Source organism: Jaculus jaculus, chromosome 19 (genome assembly GCF_020740685.1).
Source record: "Jaculus jaculus isolate mJacJac1 chromosome 19, mJacJac1.mat.Y.cur, whole genome shotgun sequence".
NCBI lineage: Eukaryota > Metazoa > Chordata > Mammalia > Rodentia > Dipodidae > Jaculus > Jaculus jaculus.
Genome location: NC_059120.1, coordinates 57694297 through 57721691, shown reverse-complemented (window position 1 = coordinate 57721691; position 27395 = coordinate 57694297). Strand labels below are relative to the sequence as shown.

The 27395-nt window shown below is 48.0% G+C and overlaps 3 protein-coding genes across 33 annotated transcripts in view; 2 read left to right on the top strand and 1 right to left on the bottom strand.

Annotated features, from left to right (window-relative positions):
* Window positions 1-1341, bottom strand: part of Ubap2l (ubiquitin associated protein 2 like) — a 72027-nt gene extending 70686 nt beyond the window's left edge. For 24 of the 27 annotated variants that reach the window (XM_045138541.1, XM_045138548.1, XM_045138549.1 and 21 more), the window contains exon 1: window positions 1126-1188. The gene's annotated coding sequence lies outside the window, so the exon portion shown is untranslated. The other 3 variants (XM_045138530.1, XM_045138527.1, XM_045138528.1) reach the window with 3 other exon arrangements.
* Window positions 1342-1670: 329 nt separating this feature from the next.
* C19H1orf43 (chromosome 19 C1orf43 homolog) lies at window positions 1671-16361 on the top strand. Of its 4 annotated transcripts, none has more exons than XM_045138836.1 (8): window positions 1872-1888; window positions 2416-2517; window positions 8754-8838; window positions 10459-10576; window positions 10969-11022; window positions 13210-13441; window positions 13532-13590; window positions 15449-16361. In XM_045138836.1, the coding sequence occupies exons 6-8, from the start codon at window positions 13316-13318 to the stop codon at window positions 15642-15644; spliced, it is 381 nt and encodes a 126-aa protein (XP_044994771.1). In that variant the 5' UTR covers window positions 1872-1888; window positions 2416-2517; window positions 8754-8838; window positions 10459-10576; window positions 10969-11022; window positions 13210-13315; the 3' UTR covers window positions 15645-16361. The 4 variants fall into 4 exon arrangements, with proteins under 4 accessions (XP_004667271.1, XP_044994769.1, XP_044994771.1 ...); XM_045138835.1 differs by having other exon boundaries at window positions 1873-1888; window positions 13275-13441; XM_004667214.2 differs by lacking the exon at window positions 8754-8838 and having other exon boundaries at window positions 1671-1888; window positions 13275-13441.
* Window positions 16362-16713: 352 nt separating this feature from the next.
* On the top strand, window positions 16714-20115 carry Cfap141 (cilia and flagella associated protein 141). Of its 2 annotated transcripts, none has more exons than XM_045138773.1 (4): window positions 16714-16791; window positions 17507-17547; window positions 18824-18953; window positions 19947-20115. In XM_045138773.1, exons 1-4 carry the CDS (start codon window positions 16759-16761, stop codon window positions 20043-20045), a joined length of 303 nt encoding a protein of 100 aa, XP_044994708.1. In that variant the 5' UTR covers window positions 16714-16758; the 3' UTR covers window positions 20046-20115. The 2 variants fall into 2 exon arrangements, with proteins under 2 accessions (XP_044994708.1, XP_004667270.1); XM_004667213.2 differs by having other exon boundaries at window positions 19809-20115.
* The last annotated feature ends 7280 nt before the right edge of the window (window positions 20116-27395 follow it).

The following is a 27395-nucleotide window of genomic DNA, read 5'->3' as shown; positions in this document are numbered from 1 at the left end:
TTATGAAAAGAATGAACCCCAGTGATCTAGCGACGTCCTTCAAGCTTAATACAACCCATGGTGGGTGAGGGGGCCCTCTCTGTCCAGCTTCCCCAAGAGCTTGTAATTGTTGGGGGGGGGACCCAACACTACAGTGCCGACAGACCATAAGACAGCTGCAAAATATGTACGTATGTGTGTGTGCATGTAGACAGAGACATACAGATGTAGATACATATTCAAAGAGCTGGGTCATTAAGAAAGGAAGGATGGATAAGAGGGGCTTGACAAAGGCTGGCAACTAAGAGGGGACGGAAGCCCACGCGCGGAGGATGGGAGGATCACCTCCCCCCCCTCCGTGCCACATCAAGAGCCCACGGGGCCAATCGCCTCCCTTACCTCCCACCCGGAACAAATTAATCCTCTGCACTCCAAACTGAGGGCCACATGGGGGGGGGGAAGTTTGGGGGTACAGCTCCACTCCCATCGCCTGCCCGCCCGCCCCCATCACCACGACCACCACCCGCCAGACCCGGATCCGAGGAGGCCCGCAGAGGGTGGTAAAGCGAGGAAGGCCCTCTCCTCCTCCTCCTCCTCTCCAGGCATCGGCCATGGGAGTCTCGTACCTCAGACGGGGCCCAGGCCTCGCTCCCTCGCGCTCTTTCTAGCTCTCCCCGTTCAGGCTCTAGCCGCCTGGTTCTCCTTCCCTAACCCCCCCCCTCCAACCTCGACACCCACCCACACCTCGCCCGCCGCCTCCGGCTGCCCCAAGCCCCGCCCCGGCCACGCTCCCAAATCGAGGCCCCGGCTCTGGCGCGGCCCACTAGGCCGCGACGCCGACCATAAACAAAACCTCGGGTGGCCGACTCGGGGGTGCTGGTGCTGGGGGGGGAGGGCGGAGGCGCCGGGGCACGCAGGACGAGGAAAGTGGGGGGGGAGGCCGTACAGTGACGGGGGGGGCACGCGGCGCGCGGGGGGCCGGGCGAGGAGGAAGAAGGGGGGGATACAACGGGGGCAAGGGAGAAAGGAGGGAGGGTAAAAAAAAAAAAGGGGGGGTTCGCGGATTTAAAGGGGCCGCGGACAATACCCGGCCCCGCCGCGCTGCCGCCGCCGCCAACGCCAACGCCGCTGCGCTCCCAACTTTACCTCAGTCTCCTCCACACTGACACCCCGGGCCGCGCCGCCCCTGTCACGTGATCTCAGATTCCCTTCTCTCCCCCCTCAGCCCCCCCCTCCGCTCCCTCCCTCCTTGCCTCCCTCCCTCCTTTTCCCTCTCGCGCTCGTCCTCGCGCCTTCCCCCCACCCCACCCCCCGCTCCGGCTCCCGCTCCCGCTCCCGCTTGCCTTCCTGCCTGCGTCCCTGAGCACGTGACGCGGGAAAGGGGGGGGGGGGACGCGCGCGCACGCGTGCGTGCGCGCCACCGCCACCGCGCCACGCCGCGCCACGCCACGCAACACACAGCACGCCGGGGTTCTGCGCGCCCGCCCTGCCCCGCCCCGTTCCCGCGACGGCGCCTCCTCCGTCACGTGACACGCAGTCCTCCGCTTCCTCTGAGCGGCGTAGTTCCGCTGTCTCCGCCCCTCCCTCGGCGCTCCCAGGGGCCCCGGGGCGGGCGCGGGTCACGTGGGAGGGAGGATTTCCCCCCCCCCCGCGCAGGAAGGCGGGGTCTTCTCGTAAGCCCCGCCCGCCCGCCGGCCGCCATGTTTTTTGGCCGGCCCTGACTGTGGCTACCCCGGTGGAGGAAATGGCGGGGGCGCCCGGGTCTCTTGGCCTAGGCTAAGGAGGCAGCGCGGCGAGGGGAGAGGCGGGGAAAAATAAAAGAGAAGCCTGGCTGTCGGCGGCCATGGCGTCCAGCAGTAACTGGCTGTCCGGTGTGAATGTCGTGCTGGTGATGGCCTACGGGAGCCTGGTGAGGATGACTGCCCGTCCCATTCCCGCTGCTGCCTCTCTGACCCTCCTCCTGTCGTTCCTCACCCACTCAACCTGCGCATTTTTGTTGTTGTTGTCGGTTTTCCGAGGTAGGGTCTCACTCTAGCCCAGGCTGACCTGGAATTCACTATGTAGTCTCAGGATGGCCTTGAACTCACGGTGATCCTCCTACCTCTGCCTCCCGAGTGCTGGGATTAAAGGCGTGCGCCACCACGCCAGGGAACCTGCGCTTTTTTTCCTGGGTTTTGGGAGTCTGCCCCTAGAACGGCCTGCCCATCGCTGGCTGAGTACCCCTGGTGTTGAGTTCTGGGGCGCACACCCCACGCCTCCCCGCCACTGCTCCCCCAGATCTACCAACATCCTTAACGATGTCGCTTTAGCCCACTTCTACCCCAACCATCCATCCATCCTCGACAGAACCTGGGATTTGGAATAAAGGCATGCTTAGGGGGGGGAAAAAAAACAAAACTTTTTTTTTAAATTAAAGCTTCTAATCTTTTTGGACAGGTTTTTGTACTGCTGTTTATTTTTGTGAAGAGGCAAATCATGCGCTTTGCAATGAAATCTAGAAGGGGACCTCATGTCCCGGTGGGACACAATGCCCCCAAGGTAGGTCCTCAAGGCTCAAAATAAACCTGGTTCTCCAGATCTTTTCTGTGCAAAGATATTTTCTCTGCCATTTGAGTATGACTTTGTTCACATATTTATCCACTGTTTACTTGCCTTGAAAATAACAGTGTCTGCCTTGAGCAATGCTCACTTGCCTGCTGCTGTGGCACAGCGTGTTAGCATCTGGAAACTGAAGGTTTTGCTTCTGCAGAAATAAGGGCTTTTAAAATTACCAGCTCTCCTGTCAAGTGATAATTAACTCATCTTACATCACCTAATTGTTTCCTTTATTTTAGAGATTGATTTACTTGAGACAGAGAGGGAAAGAGAGAATGGGCACTCCAGGGCCTCTAGCCGCTGCAAATGAACTTTGCGCCACTGTGTGGCGTCTGGCTTATGTGGGACCTGGAGAAGGGAACATGGGTCCTTAGACTTTGCAGGCAAGTGCCTTCACAGCTAAGCCATTTCTCCAGCCCTGTTTGCTTTTTTTAAGAATAGTGTTGGCAAATGGGAAAGTGTGGGAGTGGGGAGGGAGGGAATTACCATGGGATATATTTTGTAATCATGGAAAATGTTAATAAAAATTAAAAAATAAAAAAAAATTTAAAAAAGTAAACCAAAAAAAAAAAAAATGGTGTTGGAAGTAGTAACAGTTAACCCCTGAGCCCTAAAAAATATTTGCAGAACTTTAAACATGCCTGTTGTGCCTGGGCTCTGGGCTTGATCCCCAACTGCCGAAAAGGAGAAGCACATTATTCATCTAGTTCTGCCATCCCTGTGAGCAAACCTAAGGAAAGGAAGCAAGTTACATAGGATATTTTTGTTTTGTTTGAGACAAGGTTTCATTGTATATCCCAGGTTAACCTTGAGCTCAAAGCAGTTCACGTGCCTCAACCACAAGTGCAGGAATTACAGAGAAACCTACCTCACTGTACTTTAGAAAGTGAATAACCTAGTGTTCTCTTAACTCTCTCCTTGGGCACTTGCCTTCCTATCCTTGCTCTTTTGTTGTTTTGATTATTGTCACTCTAGCCCAGGCTGACCCAGAACTCACTCTGTAGTCCCCCACTGGCCTTGAACTCACTCACAGGATCTTATCTCTGCCTCCCAAGTGCTGAGACTAAAAGCATGCGCCACCACGCTTGGCTCCTTTCCTTTTGTTTTGTTTTGTTTTTAGTATTAGTATTTACTTTGCAGAGAGAGAGATAATTGGCACGCCAAGGCTACAGCCACTGCAATTGAACTCCAGGTGCTTGCACCATATAGTGAACATATGTGACTTTGTGCTTGCCTCACTTTTGTGCATCTGCTTACATAGAATCCGGGGAGTCTAACATGGGGTCCTTAGGCTTTGCAGACAAGCACCTTAACAGAGAAGCCGTCTCTCCAGACCCTTGTTTTGTTTTCTAATAAGTTATTTTATTTGCAGGCTGAAAGAGACAGAGTGGGAGTGCCAGGTCCTCTGGCCACTGCACACAAACTCCAGATGCATGCTGTACTTGGTGCAACTGGCTGTATATGGGTACTGGGGGATTGAACTCAGGTGGTTGAGTTTTGCAGGCAAGCACCTAAGTATGTACTCATAAAATTTTGTCTTTGTCCCAAACCTTTCCTACCTTTCTACGTGTGTGTAATATCAGAAGGCTTTTTGTTTGTTTTTGAGCCATGATCTCATATGTAGCTCAGGCTTAATTCAAACTTTTATCAGATTTTGAGCCAGGATCTCATGTATCTCATGTAGGTTTGATTCAGTCTCTATCAGAGGATAACCTTAAACCCCTCAGCTCCTTCCTCTACCTCCCCGCATACTAGTATTACAAAAGCATCACCGCTCCTGTTTTATGTGGGGTTCAAACACAGAGCCTCACACATGCTAGGCAAACACCCCACCTACTGAGCTATCACCTCAGCTGTAAATCAGAAGTCCTTTTGTTGTTGTTGTTTAGCAAGTAAGGGTTTCACTCTCACCCAGGCTGACCCAGAATTCACTATGTAGTCTCAGTGCAGCCTTGAACTCAGTGATACTCCTACCTCACCCTCCCCAGCTCAGAATTTATTTTTATTTTATTTATTAGAGACAGAAAGAGAGAGACAGTAGGCATACCACGGCCTCTAGCCACTGCAAGCGAATTCCAGACAATGCGCCACTTTGTGCTTCTAGCTTCTTGTGGGCCCTGGGTAATCAAACCTGGGTCCTTTGGTTTTGCAGGCAAGAGCCTTAACCGCTCAGCCATCTCTCTGGCCTAGAAGGATTTATTTATTTGTTAGAGAGAGAGAGAGAGAAGGAGAGAGGGAGGGAGGGGCACAGGCAATACAGAATGGGCACACCAGGGCCTCTTGCCAGTGCAAATAAACTCCAGATGCATATGCCACCTAGAACATCTGGCTTTACACGGGTACTGGGGAATTGAGCCTGCGTCCTGTAGTTTTGCCAGCAAGCACCTTAATGTCTAAGTCACCGCTTCATCCCTAAATCAGAAGTCTTTGGAGTTTTGTTTCGTTTTGTTTGTTTTTCGAGGTAGGGTCTTGCTCTAGCCAGGCTGACGTCTCAGAGTGGCTATTCCACTGCCACCCTCATCCCATTCAGTCTTTTTAGGTCCTAATAAAACATACTCCCATTACCAACTTTTTCTGTGACTCTCAGTCCCTGAAATAAAGCTCTCCTGTACATGCTGTTCCTGTGACCTGGAGCGCTGTTACTTGGCTAGCTCATTAACTTTTTTTTTTTTTTTTTTTTTTTTTTGGTTTTTCGAGTTAGGGTCTCACTCTGGCTCAGGCTGACCTGGAATTCACTATGTAGTCTCAGGGTGGCCTCGAACTCTCGGCGATCCTCCTACCTCTGCCTCCCGAGTGCTGGGATTAAAGGCGTGCGCCACCACACCTGGCTCATTAACTTTTTTTAATGTATTCTCCAGCTCTTTTTCTTTTTCTTTTTTTTTTTTTTTTGTATGTATGTATGGTTGGTTTGGTTTGATTTTTTTTTTTTTTTTTGTTCATTTTTATTTATTTATTTGAGTGTGACACAGAGAGAGAGAGAATGGGCATGCTAGGGCTTCCAGCCACTGCTAACGAATTCCAGAAGCGTGCACCCCCTGGTGCATCTGGCCTCAAACCGGGGGTTTTTAGGCTTTACAGACAAGCTCTTAACTGCTGAGCCATCTCTCCAGCCCATAGTCTGATTTTTTGAGGTAGGGTCTCACTCTAGCTCAAGCTGACCTGGTATTCTCAATGTGGTCTCAGGCTGGCCTCAAACTCTCGGCAATCCTCCTACCTCTGTATCCCGAGTGCTGGGATTAAAGGTGTGTGGCCCCAAGCTGGGTGTGGTGGCACACGCCTTTAATCCCAGCACTTGGGAGGCAGAGGTAGGAGGATCACCTTGAGTTCCAGGCCACCCTGAGACTACATAGTGAATTCCAGGTCAGCCTGGGCTAGAGTGAGACCCTACCTCAAAAAAACCAAAAAAAAAAAAGGTGTGTGGCCCTATGCCCAGCTCCCCAATTCTTTGTTGTTTTTTTTTGTTGTTGTTTTATGTGTTTTTTTATTTGAGAAACAGAGGAAGAGGTAGATTGGAGAGAGAGAGAATGGTCACCCCAGGGCCTTCAGCCACTGCAAATGAACTTCAGATATATGTTCTACTATGTGCATCTGCTTGTGTGGGTCGTGGGGAATCAAACCTGGGTCCTTTGGCAAGCAGCTTGACCGCTAAGCCTTCTCTCCAGCCAGTTTATTTTTTCTTTATTTTTTTTTCATTTATTCAACACAGAGGGACAGAGAGAGAGAGAGAATGGGCACACTAGGGCCCCAAGCCACTGAAAACGAACTCCAGACGCATGTGCCATAATGTGCATCTAGCTAACATGGGACCTGGAGAAATGAACCTGGGTCCTTAGGCTTTGCAGGCAAGTGTCTTAATTGCTAAGCCATCTCTCCAGTCCTTTTTTTTTTTTTTTTTTTCCAATATTTTCAAGCAGAGAAAGAGTGAGTATGGGCACACCAGGGCCTCCAGCCACTGCAAATGAACTCCAGACACATGTGCCACCTTGTGCATCTGGTACATGGGTACCAGAGAATTGAACCTAGATCCTTAGGCTTTGCGGGCAAGTGCCCTAAGTGCTTAGCCATCTCTCCATTCTATAAAACCTTTTCTTACAGCCAGGCATGGTGGCACACACCTTTAACCCCAGCTCTCAGGAGGCAGAGGTAATATGATCTAGGATCACTGTGAATTTAAGGCCACCCTGGGACTACATAGTGAATTTCAGGTCAGCCTGGAGTAGAGCAAAAACAAACAAACAAACAAAAACTTTAAAAAATACTTTAGGGCTGGAGAGATGGCTTAGCGGTTAAGCGCTTGCCTGTGAAGCCTAAGGACCCCGATTCAAGGCTCGGTTCCCTAGGTCCCACGTTAGCCAGATGCACAAAGGGGCGCACGCATCTGGAGTTCATTTGCAGAGGCTGGAAGCCCTGGCGCGCCCATTCTCTCTCTCTCCCTCTACCTGTCTCTCTCTCTGTGTCTGTCACTCTCAAATAAATAAATAAAAAATAAAAAATTTTTAAAAATACTTTAATTAAAATAATAGGTGTGGTGCATTGAAATTTGAGATTATAAAAATGAAACTTGGGCTGGAGAAATGGCTTAGTGGTTAAGGCGCTTGCCTGTGAAGCCTGAGGACCCAAGATCAATTCTCCAAGTGCCACGTGAGCCAGATGCACATGGTGGTGCATGCATCTAGAGGTCGTTTGTAGTGGCTGGAGGTCCTAGTGCACCTATTCTCTCCCCCCGTCCTAATAAATCAGTAAAAATAAACTTTAAAAAAAAAAAAAGGTGTTTGCCTGAAAAGCCAAAGGACCTCGGTGTGATTCCCAGGACCCATGTAAGCCAGATGCACAAGGTGGCACAGGCATCTGGAGTTCGTTTGCAATGGCTAGAAGCCCTGACGTGCCCATCATCTCTCTCTCCCCGCCCCTTTTCCTTTCTCAAATAAATAAATAAATAATAATTTTTTTAATAAAAGGGTGCTGAGCAGTCAAGGTGCATGCCTATGAAGCCTAAGGACCCAGGTTCGATTCTCCAGGTCCCACATAAGCCATATGCATATAGTGGCACATGCATCTGGAGTTCGTTTGCAGTGGCTAGAGGCCCTGGTGCACCCATTCTCCCCTCCCCCCACAATCTCTAATAAATAAATAGATCAAAATTAAAGTTTTAAAAAAGAAAGAAACACTTGAGAGACAGGTAGGAGGATCGCAGTGAGTTCAAGGCCATCTGAGACAGTGAGTTCCAGGTCAGCCTGAGCTACAGTGAGACACTATGGGGCGGGGGGGGGACAAGAAGAAACTGAGTATAGACATAGGCACCAATGAGTCTGCAAGATATTTTTGGATTGAAAAAAGTCAAGACTGAGCATGATGGATCACACCTTTAACCCCAGCCCTTGGGAGGCACAAGTAGGAGGATCGATATGAGTTCAAGGCCAGCCTGGGCTAGGCTAGACTACCTTTCAAAAAACAAAAAGCCAGGCGTGGTGGCGCGTGCCTTTAGTCTGGGCACTTGGGAGGCAGAGGTAGGAGGATTACTGTGAGTTTGAGGCCATCCTGAGAGTGCATAGTGAATTTTCGGTCTGCCTGAGCTACAGTGAGACCCTACCTTGAAGAAAAGAAAAAAGTAACTCACAAACGTGGGAATCTCAAAAACATCAAGTGAAAAAAACAGCCAGCCATCGTTCACAGGAGAGTATGTACCATGCAGTTGAATCCTACTTAAATGAGATTGTAGAACGCAGGCATGCTCATGTCTATAGTTACACACACTTTGGAGGCTATGGCAGGAAGACCACATGAAGTTTGGGGCCAGTTTGGGTTATAGAATAGGACTATAGAAGAGACCATACTATGCTGTCAGTGACTAGAGGAGGAAGGTTAACTACAAAGACAAATTATTTCAGAGTGGTGGAAACACTACTTCATTAAGATGCACGCTTTTAATTCCAACAGCTGGGAGGCAGAGGTTGGAGAACCACTATGAGTTCGAAGTCAGCCTGAGACTACATATTGAGTCTTGGTCAGCCTGGACTAGAGTGAGACCTTACCTCAAAAAAAAAAAAAAAAAAAAAGGAATAAAGAAAAGGTCCAGTGTGGTGGCACATGCCTTTAATCCCAGCACTCTGGAGGGAGGCAGAGGTAGGAGGATTATCATCAAGTTCAAGGCCAACCTGAGACTACATTGTGAATTCCAGGTCAGTCTGGGCTAGAGTGAAACCCTACCTGGAAAAAACAAAATGAAAAACCAAGGTCTGACCACTTGGGAACTTGCAGCTGTGGGTGAGTTCTCCCCTCAGTTGGGCCTGGGCTGGCTCGCCCTGTTCCTAGGCCCAGGCCCAGCCTGGAGGCCCCCAGCCCTTACTCTCCACATGGGCTCCTTTATTCCCTTCAGCTCCCCGCATGGGAGAAGCTCCTTAAACTTTCTTTTCTCTCTTCTTTTTGCAGCCCCCCCCCAGGGCCCCCACATGGGATCTCTACCCACATGGGTGCCTTTCCTCAGTTCTGTACTTCTCTCAATAAATATATTTTAATAATTAAAACAGAAACAAACAAAAAAATTACAGTTGAGGGCTAGCGAGATGGCTCAGTGTTTAATGCACTTACATACAGAGCCTAATGACCTGGATTCAATTTCCCAGTGCCCATTTTAAAGCCAGATGCACAAATTGGCACATTACATCTGGAGTTTGTAGTAGCTGGCTGCCCAGGTTCACCCCTTCTCTCTGCTTGCAAATAAATAAATAAAAATATTAAAAGAGAAAGGGATGGAGAGATGGCTTAGTGATTAAGGTGCTTATCTGAGAAGCCTAAGGACCCAGGTTTGATTCACCAGAACCCACATAAGCCAGATGCAGTAAGTGGCATATGTGGAGTTCATGAGCAGCAGCTGGAGGCCCTGGAATGCCCATTGTCTCTCAAGTAAAAAAAAAAAAAACAAGAAAGATACTGGTTGAATGGACATACATCTGTGCATTTAAACACGTGTGTAAATTCAAACTCAAAGTTTATTAATTTATTTATTTTATGTTATTTTTGGCTTTTCAGGGTAGGATCTCACTAAAGCCCAGGCTGACCTGGAATTCACTATGTAGTCTCAGGGTGGCCTCAAGCTCACAGCAATCCTCTTACCTCTGCCTCCTGAGCACTAGGATTAAAGGCATGCACTACCACGCCCGGGTTTCAAACTTTATTTTTAAAAAGCCGAGTTTAAACCAGGTGTGGTTGTGCTTTCTTTAACCCCGGTACTTGGGAGGCAGAGGTAGGAGGATTCCCCAGTTACCCAAGTAACGTCAGATGCACAAAGTGGCGTATACATCTGGAGTTCATTAGAAGTGGCTATGGGCCCTGGCATGCCTATCCCCCCTTGCAAATAAACAGATAAAAATATTTTTAAATTATGTGTGTATGGGTGTGCCAGGGTTTATTTGCTGCTGGTCTTAAATACCTGTCAAGCTTACAGAGGTGCTGTTAAGTGAATCCTGGCCAAGAGGCTTATTAAGCAGAGGCCTTTAGCCACTGAGCAGTCTCTCCAGCCCCTTTTCCTAATTTTTTTTTTTTTTTTTTTTTTGGGAGAGAGGGAAAGAGAGAGACAGAGAGAGAGTGGGCACACCAGCACTTCCAGCCACTGCAGACGAACTCCAGATGCGTGCGCCCCTTGTGCATTTGGCTTACGTGTGTCCTGGGGAATCCTTTGGCTTTGCAGGCAAGTGCCTTAACTGCTAAGCCATCTCTCCAGCCCCTTTTCCTAGGTTCTTGTCTTTTCGTCTGGTCGTCTTGTTAGCTGCACGAACATTGTCTCTATTCCATCCTAGCGGACATGCCCCACGCCCTTCACGCTGCTGCGATGCAGACGCAGAGTGTGGGGTGAGCAATGCTCTATGCTTGTCTCTTTGTGCATAGGACTTGAAGGAGGAGATCGATATTCGGCTGTCCAGGGTTCAGGATATCAAGTATGAACCCCAGCTTCTCGCAGAGGATGATGCAAGACTCCTACAGCTGGAAACCCAGGGAACTCAGAGTATGTTACGGCTTTGGGGGCACTTCAATAGAGTCCTGCAACTGCATTATGACTGTTCAGCTTCAACTAAAGACTTGATGATTCTTTTAGTCTTTTTTTTTTCTTCTTTGGTTTTTCAAGATAGGGTCTCACTCTAGCCCAGGCTGAACCTGGAATTCACTCTGTAGTCTCAGAGTGGCCTCGAGCTCTCAGCGATCCTCCTACCTCTACCTCCCGAGTGCCGGGCATGAAGTTCCGGCTCCACAGTCTGCTAGGGTTAAAGGTGTGCCCACCACACTCAGCTCACACCCACAATTCTGGTATCTGCAGTATTCAGGAAGGCACTTGATTAGCTTCTCTGTGTCTGAAGGATCTTAGAAGGTTACAGCTGAAACCAGTCTTGTTCTCAACAGGTTGCTATAACTATCTGTACAGGATGAAAGCCCTGGATGCCATCCGCGCCTCTGGTAAGTCAGCTGACTGGGTCCATTCCAGGATCCAAAATACTGCCTAGTGAACAGAGAGCTAAACCACATTCTGTGTTAGAACTTGTCTTCTCTATATATCCCTGACTGGTAGAAATTTCCTTTTAGGGTCTTGCTCTGGCCCAGGCTGATCGGCAGTTCACCATGTAGTCTGAGGCCCTTTATTTATTTGCGAGCAGAGGCAGAGAACTACAGGTAGAGTGGGGGCTCCAGGGCCTCCAGCTGCTGCATACAGAATCCAGAGGCATGTGCCACTGCGTACGGCTTTACATGGGCACTGGGGAACTGAACCCAGGTCATTAGGCTTTCAGACAAGCACCTTAACTGCTGGGCCATCTCTGCAGCCCCCTTGAGTTTTGAGAATACTAGATTAGTCAAAGAAATCAAGTGGGCAGATTGTTTCTTCTCCTATCTGTTTTGTTTGTTTGCTTGCTTTAGGCTTTTTTGATTTTTGGGTTTTTTTGTTTTCAAAATCAGAGTCTTGCTATAGCTCGGGCTAACCTGGAATGTACTGTGAAATCTCAGAGTGGCCTCGCACTCACTGCGATCCTCCTACCTCTGCCTCCTGAGTGCTGGGATTAGAGGCCTGAGCCACCACACCCAGCTCTGATCAGGGCTTTTTTGTCAATCACGTGATCTTGACAGAGGAGCCACTTTGTGGTCTGGCTTTACATAAGTACTGGGATTTGCAAGCAAGCACCTTTAAACTCTGAGCTGTTGCCCCAGCTGCAGCTCCAGGTTTGGTCTTTGCTGCTGTTTGAGCATGCGTGTGTCTCAGGACCTTTTGGCACTGCAAACAAATGCCACACGCATGACGTTTTGCATCCCCTTTACAGGATGGCTTGAGAATTGAACTTGTGTCATTTTTTATATAAATATTTTTATTTATTTGTTTGAGAGAAAGGGGAGATGGGCACAGCAGGGCCTTCAGCCACTGCAGACAAACTCCAGACACATGCGCCACCTTGTGCATCTGGCTTATGTAGGTCTTGGGGAATCGAACCTGGGCCTTTTGACTTTGTAGGCAAGAGCCTTAACCACTAAGCCATCTCTCCAGCCCGAACCTGTATCATTTTTTAAAAATTTATTTTTATTTATTTATTTTATTTTTCGAGATAAGGTCTTGTTCTATCTCAGGCTGACCTGGGAATCACGCTGTAGTCTCAGGTTGGCATTGAACTCACAGTGCTCCTCCTATCTCTGCCTCCCGAGTGCTGATGTTAAAGGTGTGAGCCATCAAGCCCACTTTTAGTTTTATGAACTGAATGATGATAATTTACTTATTTTTCCACAAAGGACTGATGGCATCTGTTTTCTCACTAAGCCCAAGACAAATACTTTTTGAATTTTTTCCCAAATGTGATCACATGTTATATATGCTCTTACTTCTGTCTGAACAATTTGTGTCATAAAGCCAAGACTGGTTAAGTTGGACAGTAAAAAGGGTGTTGACATGCTCATATCTCATTGATGTACCTTATAGTTACCATTACTGGATAGAAATGAGACAGTCAAAAGCTAGGAATGGTGGCTCGTGCCTTTAATCCCAGCACTCGGGAAGAAGAGGTAGAAGAATCGCCATGAGTTCAATGCCACCCTGAGACTACATAATGAATTCCAGGTCAGCCTGGGCTACAGTAAGACCCTACCTCAAAAAAAAAAAAAAAAAAAAAAAAAAAAAGAAAGAAAAAGAAAAAAGAAAAGAAAGAAATGAGATAGTCAAGTTGGAGAGATGGCTTAGCAGCTAAAGCATTTGCCTGAAAAGCCAAAGAACCCTGGTTTGATTTCCCAGGTCCCACGTTAGCCAGGTGCACAAGAGGGTACATGTGTTTGGAGTTCATTTGCAGTGGCTGGAGGCCCTGGCATGTCCATTCCCATTCCCATTCCCATTCTCATCCATTCTCCCTCTCAAATAAATAAAAATAAAATATTGTTTTTAAAAAAAATAAAGAAAAGAAATGAGTTTTCCTTCAAGGATCAGACAGAGTCAAAATCTTCCTCCCAAATGATCACTTTGGATTAGCTTTGTACCTCTGATTGTAATTGTTTTAGAATTTACTTGACTCATCTTGCTCATTTCATTAAGCCTATTTTATTACTAGTAGTAGCAGTAGGTGTTAACTGTATGAAGTAAGAGGTTTCACTATGATCATTATACCTATTTTCTAGGTTTGGGAAGCTAGAAAGACTAAAGACAGGGAAGAAGGCTCATCATTGCACTGTTGTCTTCTCAGAGATCCCATTTCATGCTGAAGGCCGCCATCCCCGCTCACTAATGGGCAAGAATTTCCGCTCCTACTTGCTGGATCTGCGCAACACTGGCACTCCTTTCAAGGGTGTTCGGAAGGCCCTCATTGATACCCTGCTGGATGGATATGAGACAGCCCGCTACGGAACGGGGGTGAGCTGGGTGGCCGTGTTCTCTCGAGGATCTAACAGTGACGTACCAGACTAAGCAAGTCTAACTCTTCCTCTCTCTCTCTCTCTTAAGGTCTTTGGCCAGAGTGAGTACCTGCGGTACCAGGAGGCCCTGAGTGAGCTGGCCGCTGTGTGAGTTTAGTGGGCAACATACCAAAACCGGCTCCTTGTAAAACGTAGAGGGCTGGGAGAATCTTAGCAGTTAAGACATTTGCCTGTGAAGCCAAAGGACCCCGGTTTGATTTTCCAGGACCCATGTAAGCCAGATGCACAAGGGGACGCATGCGTCGAGAGTTCATTTGAGTGGCTAGAGACCCTGGTGTGCCCATTCTCCCTTTCTATCTGCCTCTTTTTCTTTCTCTCTCTCTCTCAAATAAATCCTTTTTTTTTTTTTTTTAATGTAGTTAGATCTGGGCATGGTGGCACACATCGTTAAATATTTTATTTTTATTTATTTATTTATTTGACAGAAAGAGGAGAGGAGATAGAGAATGTGCACACTAAGGCCACAAGCCCCTGCAAACCTTACCCACCAAGCCATCCCTCTAGCCCAGCACATGCCTTTAATCTCAGCACTCAGGAGGTAGAGATTGGAGGATCTTCCTTTGTGAGTTCAAGGCTACCCTGAGACTACATAATGAATTCCAGCTTAGCCTGGGCTAGAGTGAAACCCTACCTCAAAAAAGCAAACAATGACAAAATAAAAATAAAATAAAGGCTAGAGAGATTACTCAGTGGTTAAGGCACTTGCCTGCGAAGCCTAAGAACTCATATTCAAATCTCCAGATCCCACATAGACCCAGTGACATCAGCACGCAAGGTTGCTCATGCGCCACAAGGGGCCACACATTTGGAGTTCATTTGCAGCTGCTGAAGGCTTTGGTGCGTGCCCATTCTCCCTTTACCCTCCCCCAAAATAAATAATACTTACACAAAACTAAAAGTAGGACAACCATAGATCCCAGCTGTGCCACTCCTAGGTATGTGCTCATAGGGTTTTCAGTCACCAAACCACTAAAGAATAACAAAATAAAATGTAGTTAGAAGTAAGCTAAGGATCACGAGTGGCAGACCAACCCTGACTAGCAGGATGTGGTCCCTGGACTGTTCTCAGTGAAATGAACATAAGGCAGTGCGAACAAAGCCTGTGACCCCATAATGGTTTTTAGCTGTTTTGTGCAGCACTTGGGATTGAGCCCTTACTAGGCAAGCATTCTACCACTGAACTGTACCTGGGCCCTCTCTTTACTTTCATTTGTTATATTTTTATATGTTTATTTGAGAGACAAGGGGGCAGATGGTGGGAGAGAGAAAGAGTACTTTGTTTTGTTGTTTTTCAAGGCAGTGTCTCACTGTAGGCCAGGCTAACCTGGAATTCACTATTCCAGGGTGACCTCAAATTTACAGTAATCCTCCTATTTCTGCCTCCTGAGTGCTGAGATTAAAATTACCACACATGGCAATTTTCAATCTTTTTTTAATATTTTTTCTTTCTTCCTTCCTTTATATATTTATTTATTTATTTGAGAGAGAGAAGGAGGCAGAGAGGAGAGAAAGAGAGAATGGGTTCTCCAGGGCCTCCAGTAGCTGCAAACTCCAGACGCATGTACTACCTTGTGCATCTGGCTTACATGGGTCCTGGGAATTGAACCTGGGTCCTTTGGTTTTGCAGGCCAGTGCCTTAACCACTAAGCCATCTCTCCAGCCCAGTTTTCAGTCTTTTTTATTGTGACAAGCACTTGCTACATAGCCTTGACTATATTAAATCTCACTATGTAGACCAGGTTGGCCTTGAACTTGTTGCAATACTTCTTCCTCTCTCTCCCAAATGCTGGGCTTCCAGACATATGCCCCCCTGGCTGGCTTGATAACTCGTTTATGGCAAGGATCAGAGCCCATATGTGGCCGCACTTACGGGTGGGAGGAGCCCTGAGCTGGCGTCTTCTGCTGGCTCTTGCTCAGACTGTGCCTTCGCCTCTGCACCCTTTAGGGTCAAGGCACGAACTGGAAGCTCCCAGAGGCAACACCTGTCTGCAGCCAAAGATCTAACTCAGTCTCCTGACGCGTCCCCAAGCACCATCCAGGTCACGTACCTCCCCTCCAGTCAGAAGAGCAAACGCGCCAAGCACTTCCTGGAGTTGAAGAGCTTTAAGGACAACTATAACACACTGGAGAGTACTCTGTGATGGGATTGACGGCCTCCACAGATGGAGCAGGAGACGCCAGCAGCAGCCCGTGGGTCGTCAGGCTCAGCAGACCCAGACTGTGTCAGCCACAGCTGTTGTGTCCAGAGTTCTTGATTTGAGTCTTATCTGAAAGGTCATTGCCCAACCCTTTCTTACAGACATTTTCAAAATAATCAGCTAAGATTTTTATTATCCCCCAGTAGTACTTTTTTTCTGGGGGAGGGGGTGGATTCAGATGTTATTCTTGATATTTCTGTCAAAGAGTCCTTAAAATCTTTTTGTTTTTAGTCATTGTTCACCTACCCTATTAGGGGCTGTTTAGTTCCAAAGGTGAGAGTTGAGTGAGCTGTCCTTCATATTTTCCCCCTTGCACTTAATTGAATGTAGAAATTGGGTTTAGGATATTTCCGTTGATTGGTGAAGTCAGGCAGGACATGCTGGGCAGGAGGTCAGGAAGTGGGTGGAATGTCTTCCTCTGGCACTCCACTTAGGCCAGGATGCACGGAAGCACTGGCACGAACTAACTGAAGTGCCAGGGTCTCTTCTGCCTTCTGCACTCAGCACTTTGCTCTGAGTACGTGGAGTAAAAGGGACCGTGTTGATACCTGGCATAATCTATGACAAGACAGAAGACAGCGTGAAGGAATGGTTTCCCCTGTAAGTCAGGCATTACTCTCGGTTTATAATATTTAATAAAGGTGAATGCTGAAAAGACAACATGAATCATTGCTTCTTGGTGATCTTTAGAAAAGTAGGCATATCACATGTTTCTGCATTTTCCTTACAGGATGTAGGGCCGGAAGCTTTGCCTTCAAAGAATTGATTAGATTGTGTGTGCTCCTGGACCTAGGACTATACAGATACTCTGAAACCCCAGCAGAAGAGCTCCTGAAATAGGGACTGTGGCCAGCTCATATAGATTGTCATTAATAGGAGGCCAGAGAACCAGGATTCCCTTCAGGTCACTAGGGCAACTGGCTAGGTAACCAATCCACTCCGACGCCCAGGGTCATTGTTAAGAGATCTGAATGTTGCTATGGCTACTAAAGCCCTAGTGACTAAACAGAAAGGAAAGCGTGGCCAGCTTCCTCAGACATCCAGCAAGTGCACAACCATGTCTATGGAGAAGATGACAAAAGTGGAGAAGGTGGGGGGGGGGCTGGAGGAGCTTGTCTTGCTGGTGTTTCGGGTCACTTTACCAGGAGCACACAGGTCACTGAGAAAGGTCCTTGATATGAGCACCACGGGGAGGAGCCACAGGAATGGGAGACACCTTCTGGCACAAAGTAGCTATTCAAATGGATATTTCACCCTGTCCTTTACATATATGCTTTTTTTTTTTAACTTTTTAAAGAATGCAGAGCACTAGGAAGGCAGAGGCAGGATCACTGTGAGTGTGAGGCCAGCCTGAGAATGCAAAGTGAACTCCAAGTCAGCCTGGGCTAGAGCAAGATCCTACCTCGAAAAACCAATAAAAAGAAAAAAGTAAAGTTTTGCCAGGTGTAGTGGTATGTCCTTTAATCCCACCTAGCACTAGGGAAGCCAAGGAAAAAAGATTACCATAAATTCCAGGTCAGCCAAGGCTATGAGACTGTGCCTCAAAAAAAAAAAACATAGCAGGGGCCCTAGGTGTGAGGGCACACGTCTTCAATCCCAGCACTCGGGTGGCAGAGGTAGGAGGGTCACTGTGAGTTCAAGGCTACCCTGAGACTACTTAGTGAATTCCAGGTCAGCCTGGGCTAGAGTAAGACCGTATCTTGAAAAAAAGAAAAGAAAAGAAAAGGTTCCATTTCTACACCTCTCACTAGGAAAAGGGTACTGGTGGTAAGGTGCCAGTAATGAAGGAATCCCTTTTCTTGTAGAATTTGCAAAGGGCCGTGGGACTTCTGAAGACAGTCAACAGGTAAGTTCTGCTTCTCCCTCTTCACCTTACCCTTCTGTGTGTCTCTTCTACTCCTGTCCCTGGCAACCTCACAGCTTTGCTCCATCTTACTGGGCGCCTTGAGAAGAACAGCCTCAGGCAGGCAGAGGTCAGCCTGGTTGGACTGGTGGTTATTGCTACTGCTCTCCATTCTCTGGAAAGGCAGAGGGGGATCTGTGGGGCGTTCTTGTTTTTGTTTTCTCTAGGTCTGAGGCTACATAGAGAATTTCAGGTCAGCCTCAGCTACAGTGAGACACTACCTTGAAAAAGAAAAAAAAAAAAAAAGATGGGGGGTGAGGGGATGATTCAGTGGTTAAAGGTGCTTACTTACAAAGCTTGCTGATCAGGGTTCAGTTCTCCAGTACCAGTGTAAAGCCAGATGCACAAAGTAACACTGATGAAAGCCAGTCATATGGTGGCCCTGTACACCTGTAATCCCAGCACTTGAGATGCTGAGGCAGGAGATGACAAGAAGTTAGAGGCTAGCCTGGGCTATGTATTGAGTGCCAGGCATGCTGGCGCACGCCTTTAATCTCAGCACTCGGGAGGCAGAGGTAGGAGGATCGCCATGAGTTCGAGGCTACCCTGAGACTCCATAGTGAATTTCAGATCAGCCTGGGCTAGAGTGAGACCCTACCTCAAAAAAAAAAAAAAAGAAAAGAAAAGAAAGAAAAAAAAAAACCCTAATCCCTGCACTTGCACTTGGGGGCAGAGGTAGGAGGATCACTTGAGTTCAGTTAAAGACCGGCCTAGGACTACAGAATGAATTCCAGGTCAGTCTGGGGCTGAAGTGAGACCCTACCTTGAGGAAGGAAAAAAAAAAAAGCACAAGGTTAGGAACAATTAGCTGAGACTTAGGTCTACCATTAAAAGTAGCCTAGGAGGTAGGCGTGGTAGTACACGCCTTTAATGGAGGCAGAGGTAGGAGGATCACCATGAGCTCCAGGCCACCTTGAGACTACACAGTGAATTCCAGGTTAGCCTGGGCCAGAGAGAGCCCCTACCTTGAAGGAAAAAAAAAGTGACCTGGTACAACTCATAACTTGCTTCCTTTTCTATAGTATGTGAAAATTGATAGCTCTGCCTCAGGATTATTAGAATGTAGAATGATTCAGTGGGACAATGTAGTTAATGGACACTGGATTCTAAATAGTTCTCTTTTCAAGGGATTTGCAGTCTTTGTGATGGCACTGGTGGGGTTTTTGGTCTCCACTCCTAATTCTAATCCATTCACCTCCCACCTCTATACCTGGGGCAGGTGGCAAAATTTACATACTCACTGTATGTGGCAGATGACACTGAGCCAGCGGAGAAACCCATATGCCGCCCTAAGGATGCAGGATGCTGTGGTACAGGAGTTGGCACTGGCCAGCAAACAGTTACTGATGGTGAGTTCTAGGAGGGCCTCCTTCACCCCTGTGACCTTGACTCAGGCTTCTCAACATTTTATCACTACTGCTCCTAAAGTCTGAATTCCCATGTTCTTTTTCAGTAAGTTTTGGGTTTTTTTCAAGGTAGGGGCTCGCTAGCCCAGGCTAGCCTGGAATTCATTATGTAGTCTCAGGGTGGCCTTAAACTCAAGCCAGTCCTCCTACCTCTGCCTCCCAAGTGCTGGGGATTAAAGGTGTGCGTCACCACGTCTGACTCAATTTTTTTTAAATACTTTATTTATTTATTTACTTGACCGAGAAGGAGGGAGGGAGAGAGAATGGGCACACCAAGGCCTCCAGCCACTGCATACAAACTTCAGACGCATGTGCCCCCTTGTGCATCTGGCTTATGTGAGTCCTGGGGAATCAAACTTGGGTCCTTTGGCTTTGCAGACATGTCCCTTAACAGCTAAGCCATCTCTCCAGCCCTTTTTAATTTTTTTTCAATGAGTGGAGGGAGAGAATTCAAGTGCCAGGGTTCCTAGTGACTCAACAAATACTTGCTGACCGTGGAGCTTCACCCATGGGGGAGGGGGAGGTGGGGCTGGGATGATCGCTGTTGCCTAGCATGCTGAGGCCCTGGGTTTCATCCTTAGCCTGGGTGTGGTGGCGTACATCTGTAATCCCAGCCCTTGGGAGGTGGATGCTGGAGGGCTGGGAATTCAAGGCCAGTCTCAGCTATATAGAGTTCCCCTACACTGGCTTAGCCTCTCTGCTGCCTAGTCCAGGTGCAGAGTGATGGGGAGGGCAACCAGAGAGAGACAGGAGTTGCCGAGCGGAGGGCCAACACCATACTTGTCTGCCTTGCCCCAGGCCCGTCGAGTCAGCCTGCACCAGCTGTTTGAACAGGAGCATCAGCAGTACCAGCAGGAACTAAGGCAGATGGGCAAGGCTTTTTACGTGGAGAGGCTCTGACATTCCCACCAGGCCTGCTTGCTTACCCTTTTTCAGTTTCTAACCACCTTGAACTTCCCAAAAGACCTGGACCCTGGGACTCAACACTTGTCAACTGCACGCCACCACCGACCAAAAACTAGTGGAAACGAGTGACGCCTGGTGGTCAGGGGAGGATGTGCACTGGCAATGTAAGGTGGAAGAGGGGTGGACAATGTGGATTAAAAGTTGTGATTTGAAAAAAAAAATTGTGATTTTCCTTAACAAATAAAGCTAACCTTTTTCTTTTAAACTTTTTTTATTGACCACTTCCATAATTGTAGAAAATAAACCATGATAATTCCCTCTCCCATTTTTCCCTTCACAAATCTACTCTTCATCATATCCCTTCCCTCTCATAATTACTCTTTTATTTTGATGTCATCATCTTTCCTCCTATTATTAGGGTCTTGTATAGGTAGTACCAGGCACTGCGAGGTTATGGATATCCAGGCCATTTTGTGTCTGGAAGAGTGCATTGTAAGGAGTCCTACCCTTCCTTTGGCTCTTAACTTCTTTCCGCCACCTCTCCCGCAATGGACCCTGAGCCTTGAGGTGTGATAGAGATATTTCAGTGCTGAGCACTCCTCTGTCACTTCTATGCACTGTGGTGCCTTTTAGGTCATCTCAATGGTAACCATCTGAAAAGAGAAGCTTCTCTAACCAAAAATGAGAATATTACTATATGGGTATGAACATTTTAAAAAAGTGTAAAGCTAGCCAGGGCGTGGTGGCACATGTCTTTAATCCCAGCACTCAGAGGGCAGAGGTAGGAGGATCACTGTAAGTTTAAGACCACTCTTGAGATTACATAGTGAATTCCAGGTCAGCCTGAACTAGAGTGAGACTCTACCTCGAAAAAAAAAAAAAAAAAAAAGAAAAAGTTAAAACTTAAGGGCTGGAGAGGTGGCTTAATGGCCAGAGCACTTCCTATGCAGATGTGGGCCTGAGAAGCCTGAACCTCTGAGTGTGGTTCACCAGCAAGCACACAAACATGTGTGTGTGGCCACATGTGTCTGTGACCCCAGTGCTGTGGGGAGCAGAGCCCAGACAGAGTCTCTGGGACTTGGGCAGGTGAGTAGGAGACAAGCTTCAGAGTCAGTGAAAACCACACTTTGGGGCTGGAGAGATTGCTTAGTGGTTAAGCACTTGCTTGTGAAGCCAAAGGACCCCGGTTCAAGGCTCGATTCCCCAGGACCCCATGTAAGCCAGTTGCACCATGTTGCACATGCATCTGGAGTTCGTTCACAGTGGCTGGAGGCTTTGGCGTGCCCAGTCTGTCTCTCTCTGCCTCTTTCTCTGTCTGCCTGTCTCTCTCATATAAATAAATAAAATCTTAAAAAAAAAATTTATTTTTGACTTAAGAAAAGCAAATGAGCAATGGAAGGGAACACCCAGCAGTCTCTGGCCTCCACACATGTATATGCCACATCTCATGCCTACTACACGCATGCACGGTGGGTGCTGGGGAGTGGAGCGCAGATCCTTAGGCTTTGTAGGCAAGCCCATTAACCACGGAGCTACCTCTCCAGCCCATAAAAATATTTTTAAAGAACCAAGCGTGGTGGCACACGCCTTTAATCCCAGCACTTGGGAGGCAGAAGTAGGATCCCCATGAGTTCAAGACCACCCTTAGACTATATAGTGAATTCCAGGTCAGTCTGAGCTAGAGTGAGACCTTACCTTAAAACCCACTGCCCCCCCACGCCACCCCTGCAAAAAAAAAGTGGAACAAAAACACAGCCGCTGGGCGTGGTGGGGGTGGCGCCTATCTTTAATCCCAGCACTTGGAGAGGCAGAGGTAAAAGGATTACCAAGAGTTCAAGGCCAGCCTGAGACTACATGATGAATTCCAGGCCAGCCTGGGCCAGAGTGAGACCCTATCTTGGAAAACAACAACAAAACACACAGCCAGTAAGTGACAGGGCTGAGACTGAAGCCAGATCTGGGACTGCCTCTGAGGAAGCAGCCGGAAGTGGGCTGGGAGACAGGTGAGAAGAAAGACAACGTGAGAGGAACCAGTTGGGAAGCAGAGGGCAGAATCGATACAAGAGATTGTTTTAGTTTTGAGGTCAGGTGTTTATGGTTCGGACCCCTCAAAACTCATGTCATACCTCTTTTTTTTTGTTTGTTTATTTTTGTTTTTTCGAGGTAGGGTCTTGTTCTAGTTCAGGCTGACCTATGTCACTATGTAGTCTCAGGGTAGCCTCGAACTCACAGCGATCCTCCTACCTCTGCCTTCCGAGTGCTGGGATTAAAGGTGTGCGCCACCACGCTCGGTTTGTTCTGCATTTAACTTTCTGGGTTTATGATTCTCTCTATGTAAAATGTAAATAATGACTATGTTATTGGGTTGCTGTGGGAATTAAAGCACTTGAAGAAGTCATAAACACATAAACGATAACCCGTAATGTTTCACTATAATGCTTTTTTCCCTTATTCTCATGCCAGTACCCAATGCCTCCTTCCTATCTTCCACCTCAGCCCCTAACCATCCTCTTCTATTTTTCTGTTCCTCTTTCCTGTTCATGTGGACCCACAGACTGTCTCTCCCCTCTGCCTTGATCCCTGACCTTGGCCTATTACCGCAGGGTTTATCAGTGCCTGGCAGCCTCCACTATTGGCAGGTTGTTCCTCTGCAGAGCCCATCTTCCCTGATCCTCTCTACCAGTTCTGTCTGATCTCATCACGTCACTTCATTGCACCCATCAAACCCCTCTTGCTTCTGAGCTGATGCCTCATGCTGGCCCAGTGGCTCCAGAGGGCTTAGTCCCTTCTGAAAGGGCTGCATAGGAAAAATAGGAGAGCCAGGCGTGGTGGCACACACCTTTAATCCCAGCACTCTGGAGGCAGAGGTAGGAGGATTGCCGTGAGTTTGAGGCCACCCTGAGACTACATAGTGAATTCCAGGTCAGCCTGAGCTAGAGGGAGACCCTACCTCGAAACCCCCGCTCCTGCCCCAAAAAAGGAGAAACCAGGTGTTGGGGAGGGGCATGCCTTTAATCCCAGCACTCGAGAGGCAGGGGTAGGTGGATCATCTTGAGTTCGAGGCCACCCTGAAACTAGAGCAAGACCCTACCTGGAAAAAAAAAAAAGCAGGTGTGGTCGGGGCACACACCTTTAATGCCAGCACTCAGGAGGCAGAGATCACCAAGTGCAGCCTGGGCTACAGAGTCAGCTTGGAACAGAGTGAGGGCCTGCCTCAACAAACCAACAATAAAGAGCTGAGGAGATGGCCTGGCAGTTAAAGGTGCTCGTTTACAAAGTCTGTAGGCTTAGGTTCCAATTCCCCAACTACCTACATAAAGCCAATGGGACATTTGTTTCAGGTGGCATGAGGTTCTGAGGAACCTGTGTGGGCACACAAAGACACACGTACACACGTGCAAGTTATTTGTTTTGAAATGGGGGCTGGAGAACTGGCTCAGTGGGTAAAGCGCTCACAGCTTGAGCTTGACTACCAGAGCTTGTAAGCATGGGCAGTAACCACTGAGCAGCCTATTTATTTGCAAGCAGAGCAAAAGAGCGAGGCCTCTGACCACTACAAACTTCAGTTGTGCGCACCACTTGTGCATCTAGCTTCACGTTGGTGCTAGGGAATCAAACATGGGTGGTGAGGCTTTGCAAGCAAGTGGCCTTTAACCACTAGGCCATCTCTCCAACTCTTGCACAGGAGTTGGATCCCAGATTCTACATAAAAAAGAGAAAAGGAGCTGGAGGGATGGCTTAGGGGTTAAGGCGTTTGCCTGCAAAGCCAAAGGATCCAGGTTCAATTCTCCAGGACCCACGTTAGCCAGATGCACAAGGGGGTGCATGCATCTGGAGCTCATTTTCAGTGGCTGGAGGACTTGGCACACCCATTCTCTCCTTCTCTCCCTTTATCAAATAAAATAAAAATTAAAATATTTTAAAGAGAGAGAGAAAAAACAGGGGCTGACGAGATGGCTTAGCAATTAAGGCACTTTCCTGCAAAGCCAACAGGCCCAGGTTCGATTTCCCAGGACCCACATAAACCAGATGCATATGGTGTCACATGCATCTGGAGTTTGTATGCAATGGCTGAAGGCCCTGGTGTGCTCAATTCTATCTATCTATCTATCTATCTATCTATCTATCTATCTATCTATCTATCTATCTATCCATCCACCTCTCTCTCAAATAAATTTTAAACTGGGTGTGCTGACACATCCCTTTAATCCCAGCACTCAGGAGGGCAGAGGTAGGAGGATCACCGAGAGTTCAAAGCCACCCTGAGACTACATAGTGAATTCCAGATCAGCATGGGCTAGAGTGAAACCCTATCTTGAAAAATAAAAATAAATAAATAATAAAACAAAAGAGACTGATTGAGAGGGGGAGGGGATATGATGGAGAGTGGAGTTGCTAAGGGGGTATGAAGGGAAGGGGTCAGGAAATTACCATGGTTTATTGTCTATAATTATGGAAATTGTCAATAAAAAAAAAATAAATAAAGTCTAAGATGGGCGTGGTGGTGCACACCTTTAATCCCAACACTCTAGAGGCAGAGGTAGAAGGATCACTGTAAGTACGAGGCCACCCTGAGACAACATAGTGAATTCCATGTTAGCCTGAGCTAGAGTGAGACCCTACCTCAAAAAAAAAAGGTAACACCCTAAGTGAATGATCTTGGGGCTGAGGCTCACTGGTTCATCTCCCCCTGGAAGGCAAGTGCCACACAATAGGAATTGACTGGGGCTTGGGACAAGCTATTGATCTAGACCAAGGTTACTGTGCAGTTGGTGTATGGGAGAGGAGGGTGTTGGGATTAATGGGAACAAGGACACATGGAGCATGCCTGGGGGCTGTCCCTCCCCACCCTTCCACCCGAGCCCCCCACCCTCAATGTAGCTATAACTTGGACTCCTGTCTGCCACAGTGGAGTGAGGCATCTGTCACCAAATGACATTCAACATACCCAGTTCTCTCTTTTGAAAAGAGAGAAACCCAAGGAGGGAACCAGGCTAAACCTCTGTTAGGGGAGTCCTTGGAGAAGCCAGCCCAGGAGCTGTGGGAAGGAGCCCGGCAGAGGAGGGGAGTCCTAGGGACCAGGACTACAGGCTGCTGGTGAGGAGGAGGGGAGGCTGCTTCCTGGCAAAGGCAAAACCCCTCTCCTTCTTGCTCTAAAAGCCTTGATTTCAACCCAGCCAAGCAGGAGGAATTGTGAGTCTCTGGTGAGGGTGAAGACCACGAGTGAGGCAACTTATTTTTCTGTTCTGGACGTCCAAAGGTGGCTGGAAGGAGGATCCCTGGAGAACATGCCAGTGGGGAAGGCACTCAGTGATGGCAAGAAGCAGCCCCATGTTCCAGAAGTTTCTCGTGGCTGCTCATTTATAACACTCACGAGAGAGCCTTGGAAAGATGGAATCCACTCAGAGGATCAGGATCGCAGCACCCTTGTGGGGAAAAATCAGGCTAGAAGTTGGGTTTGCAAGGTAACGCATTCTACGTGCAGCCCCCCCCCCCCCCACGCCCTCAGAAAGCCCCTGGGCAGCTGGAATGGCATGGAAGAGAGCAGGTGGCAAAGATTGGGAGGAGATGCCAACACCACTGATCCGCTGGAGGCCGGCACTGTCACATAACAGAGGAGCTTCATGTGGGCGCTCAGGGGCAAGCTTGCTGCTGGGTGTGAGCCCCGCCCGTGGTCTTCCTGCTGCAGCCGGGCCCCGGGCACTGGGAGGAGTTGTGGCCCAGATGGCATGAAGGGTTGATGAGCAAGAACCTGTTTTGGGAGGTGAAGAACAGGACCCAGTGCCCCTGTCAAGGGGATGGCGCACCATCTGCACATGACTGGGCACTGTTTGCTCTGCCCTGACCTTTAGCTCCACGGAAAGGCAGATACCGACCAAAGCTTGGCAGCCTGCTTCTGTGTGATATGTTTGATATTGGGTTGTTTAATTAGGAATCAACTAAATGTCAAACATATTCTTACAGCAGTGGACAATTCAGCACCACTCCTTTTTTTTTTTTTTTTTTTCCTGCCTTAACCTTTGGAGGTTCTGGGACTTTGGTTTCTCCCTCCCCTTTCAGTACTGGGGGTCCCCTTTCAGTACAGGGTCCTCACAGTTGCTAGCCAAGTGCTCTACCATTGAGCTATGTCCCCAGCGTGCCTGTCATTTTTGTAAAGAAAGGTCTTTTTTTTAATTATTTTATTTTATTTTATTTATTTGTTTATTTTGGGTTTTAGAGGTAGGGTCTCAGTCTGATCCTGGCTGACCTGGAATTAAGTATGTAGTCTCAGGGTAGCCTCGAACTCACAGCCATCCATCTACTTCTGCCTCCTGGATGCTGGGATTAAAGGCATGTGCCACCATGCCCAGCTTATTTTTTTATTTTTATTTGATTTGATTTATTTGAGAGAGAGAGATTTACTTGGGAGAGAGGAAGAGGCAGGGAGAGAGAAAGAAAATGGGCATGCCCAGAGCTTCTAACCACTTCAAATGAACAAATACATGCTCTACTTTGTGCATCTAGCTTACGTGGGTACTGTGGAATCGAACCTGGGTCCTTAGGCTTTGCAAGCAAGTGCCTTAACAATTAAGCCATCTCTCCAGCCCTTGCATATCATTATTTTTTGTTGTTGTTTTGTTTTTTTGTTTTGTTTTGTTTTGCTTTTACTGAACTTCTGTCCAGAACTTCCCTTAAAGACCAGCAGTTGTAAACCATGTGGATTTCAGCCTTAATTTGGAAGACTCAATTGGGAATGGGAGAGATGAAATTTGGAGAAAAATCTTACTATATCTTTTTTTGTTTGTTGGTTGGTTGGTTGGTTGGTTTTTCGAAGTAGGGTCTCACTCTAGCTCAGGCTGTCCTGGAATTCACTTGTAGTCTCAGAGTGGCCTTGAAGTCACAGCAATCCTCCTACCTCTGCCTCCCAAGTGCTGGGATCAAAGGTGTGTGTCACCATGCCTAGCAGTTTGTGGTTGTTTTTTTTTTGTTGTTGTTGTTTTTTAAGTTGGGGGGCTACAACTCTAGCCCTGGCTGACCTGGAATTCACTATGTTATCCCCAAGCCCGGGTCCGTTTTCTTCTCTTGTCCTGGTATTTTTCTCCTCCCTGTTCTCCCTCTCCCTTTTGCCCCTTGCTCCCTTTCTCTGGTCTTCTTGCTCTCTCCCTGACCAGCAGGGGTTTTTTGGTTCCTTTCCTTTCCTCTCCTCTTCCCTCCTCTCCTCTCCTCTTCCCTCCTCTCCTCTCCTCTCCTCTCCTCTCCTCTCCTCTCCTCTCCTCTCCTCTCCTCTTCTCTTTTCTTAGAACTCTCTGATGGCGGGGTGGCGCACGCCTTTAATCCCAGCACTCGGGAGGCAGAGGTAGGAGGATCGCCATGAGTTCAAGGCCATCCTGAGACTACATAGTGAATTCCAGGGCAGCCTGGGCCAGAGCGAGACCCAACCTGGGGTGCTGGGGTGGGCGGGGGGAATAAAAGTAGAGTTCACTGATGGTCTGCCTGGAG

What these genes read in the sequence shown, in the direction of transcription:
- C19H1orf43 (XM_004667214.2), top strand. Translation starts at nt 1,823, where the DNA reads ATGGCGTCCAGCAGTAACTGGCTGTCCGGTGTGAATGTCGTGCTGGTG. An exon ending in TGATGGCCTACGGGAGCCTG is followed by an intron (nt 1,889 to 2,415) that starts GTGAGGATGACT and finishes CTTTTTGGACAG; the next exon opens with GTTTTTGTACTGCTGTTTAT. An exon ending in GGATGCCATCCGCGCCTCTG is followed by an intron (nt 11,023 to 13,274) that starts GTAAGTCAGCTG and finishes TTGTCTTCTCAG; the next exon opens with AGATCCCATTTCATGCTGAA.
- Cfap141 (XM_004667213.2), top strand. Translation starts at nt 16,759, where the DNA reads ATGTCTATGGAGAAGATGACAAAAGTGGAGAAG. An exon ending in AGATGACAAAAGTGGAGAAG is followed by an intron (nt 16,792 to 17,506) that starts GTGGGGGGGGGG and finishes CTTTTCTTGTAG; the next exon opens with AATTTGCAAAGGGCCGTGGG. An exon ending in CTTCTGAAGACAGTCAACAG is followed by an intron (nt 17,548 to 18,823) that starts GTAAGTTCTGCT and finishes TACCTGGGGCAG; the next exon opens with GTGGCAAAATTTACATACTC.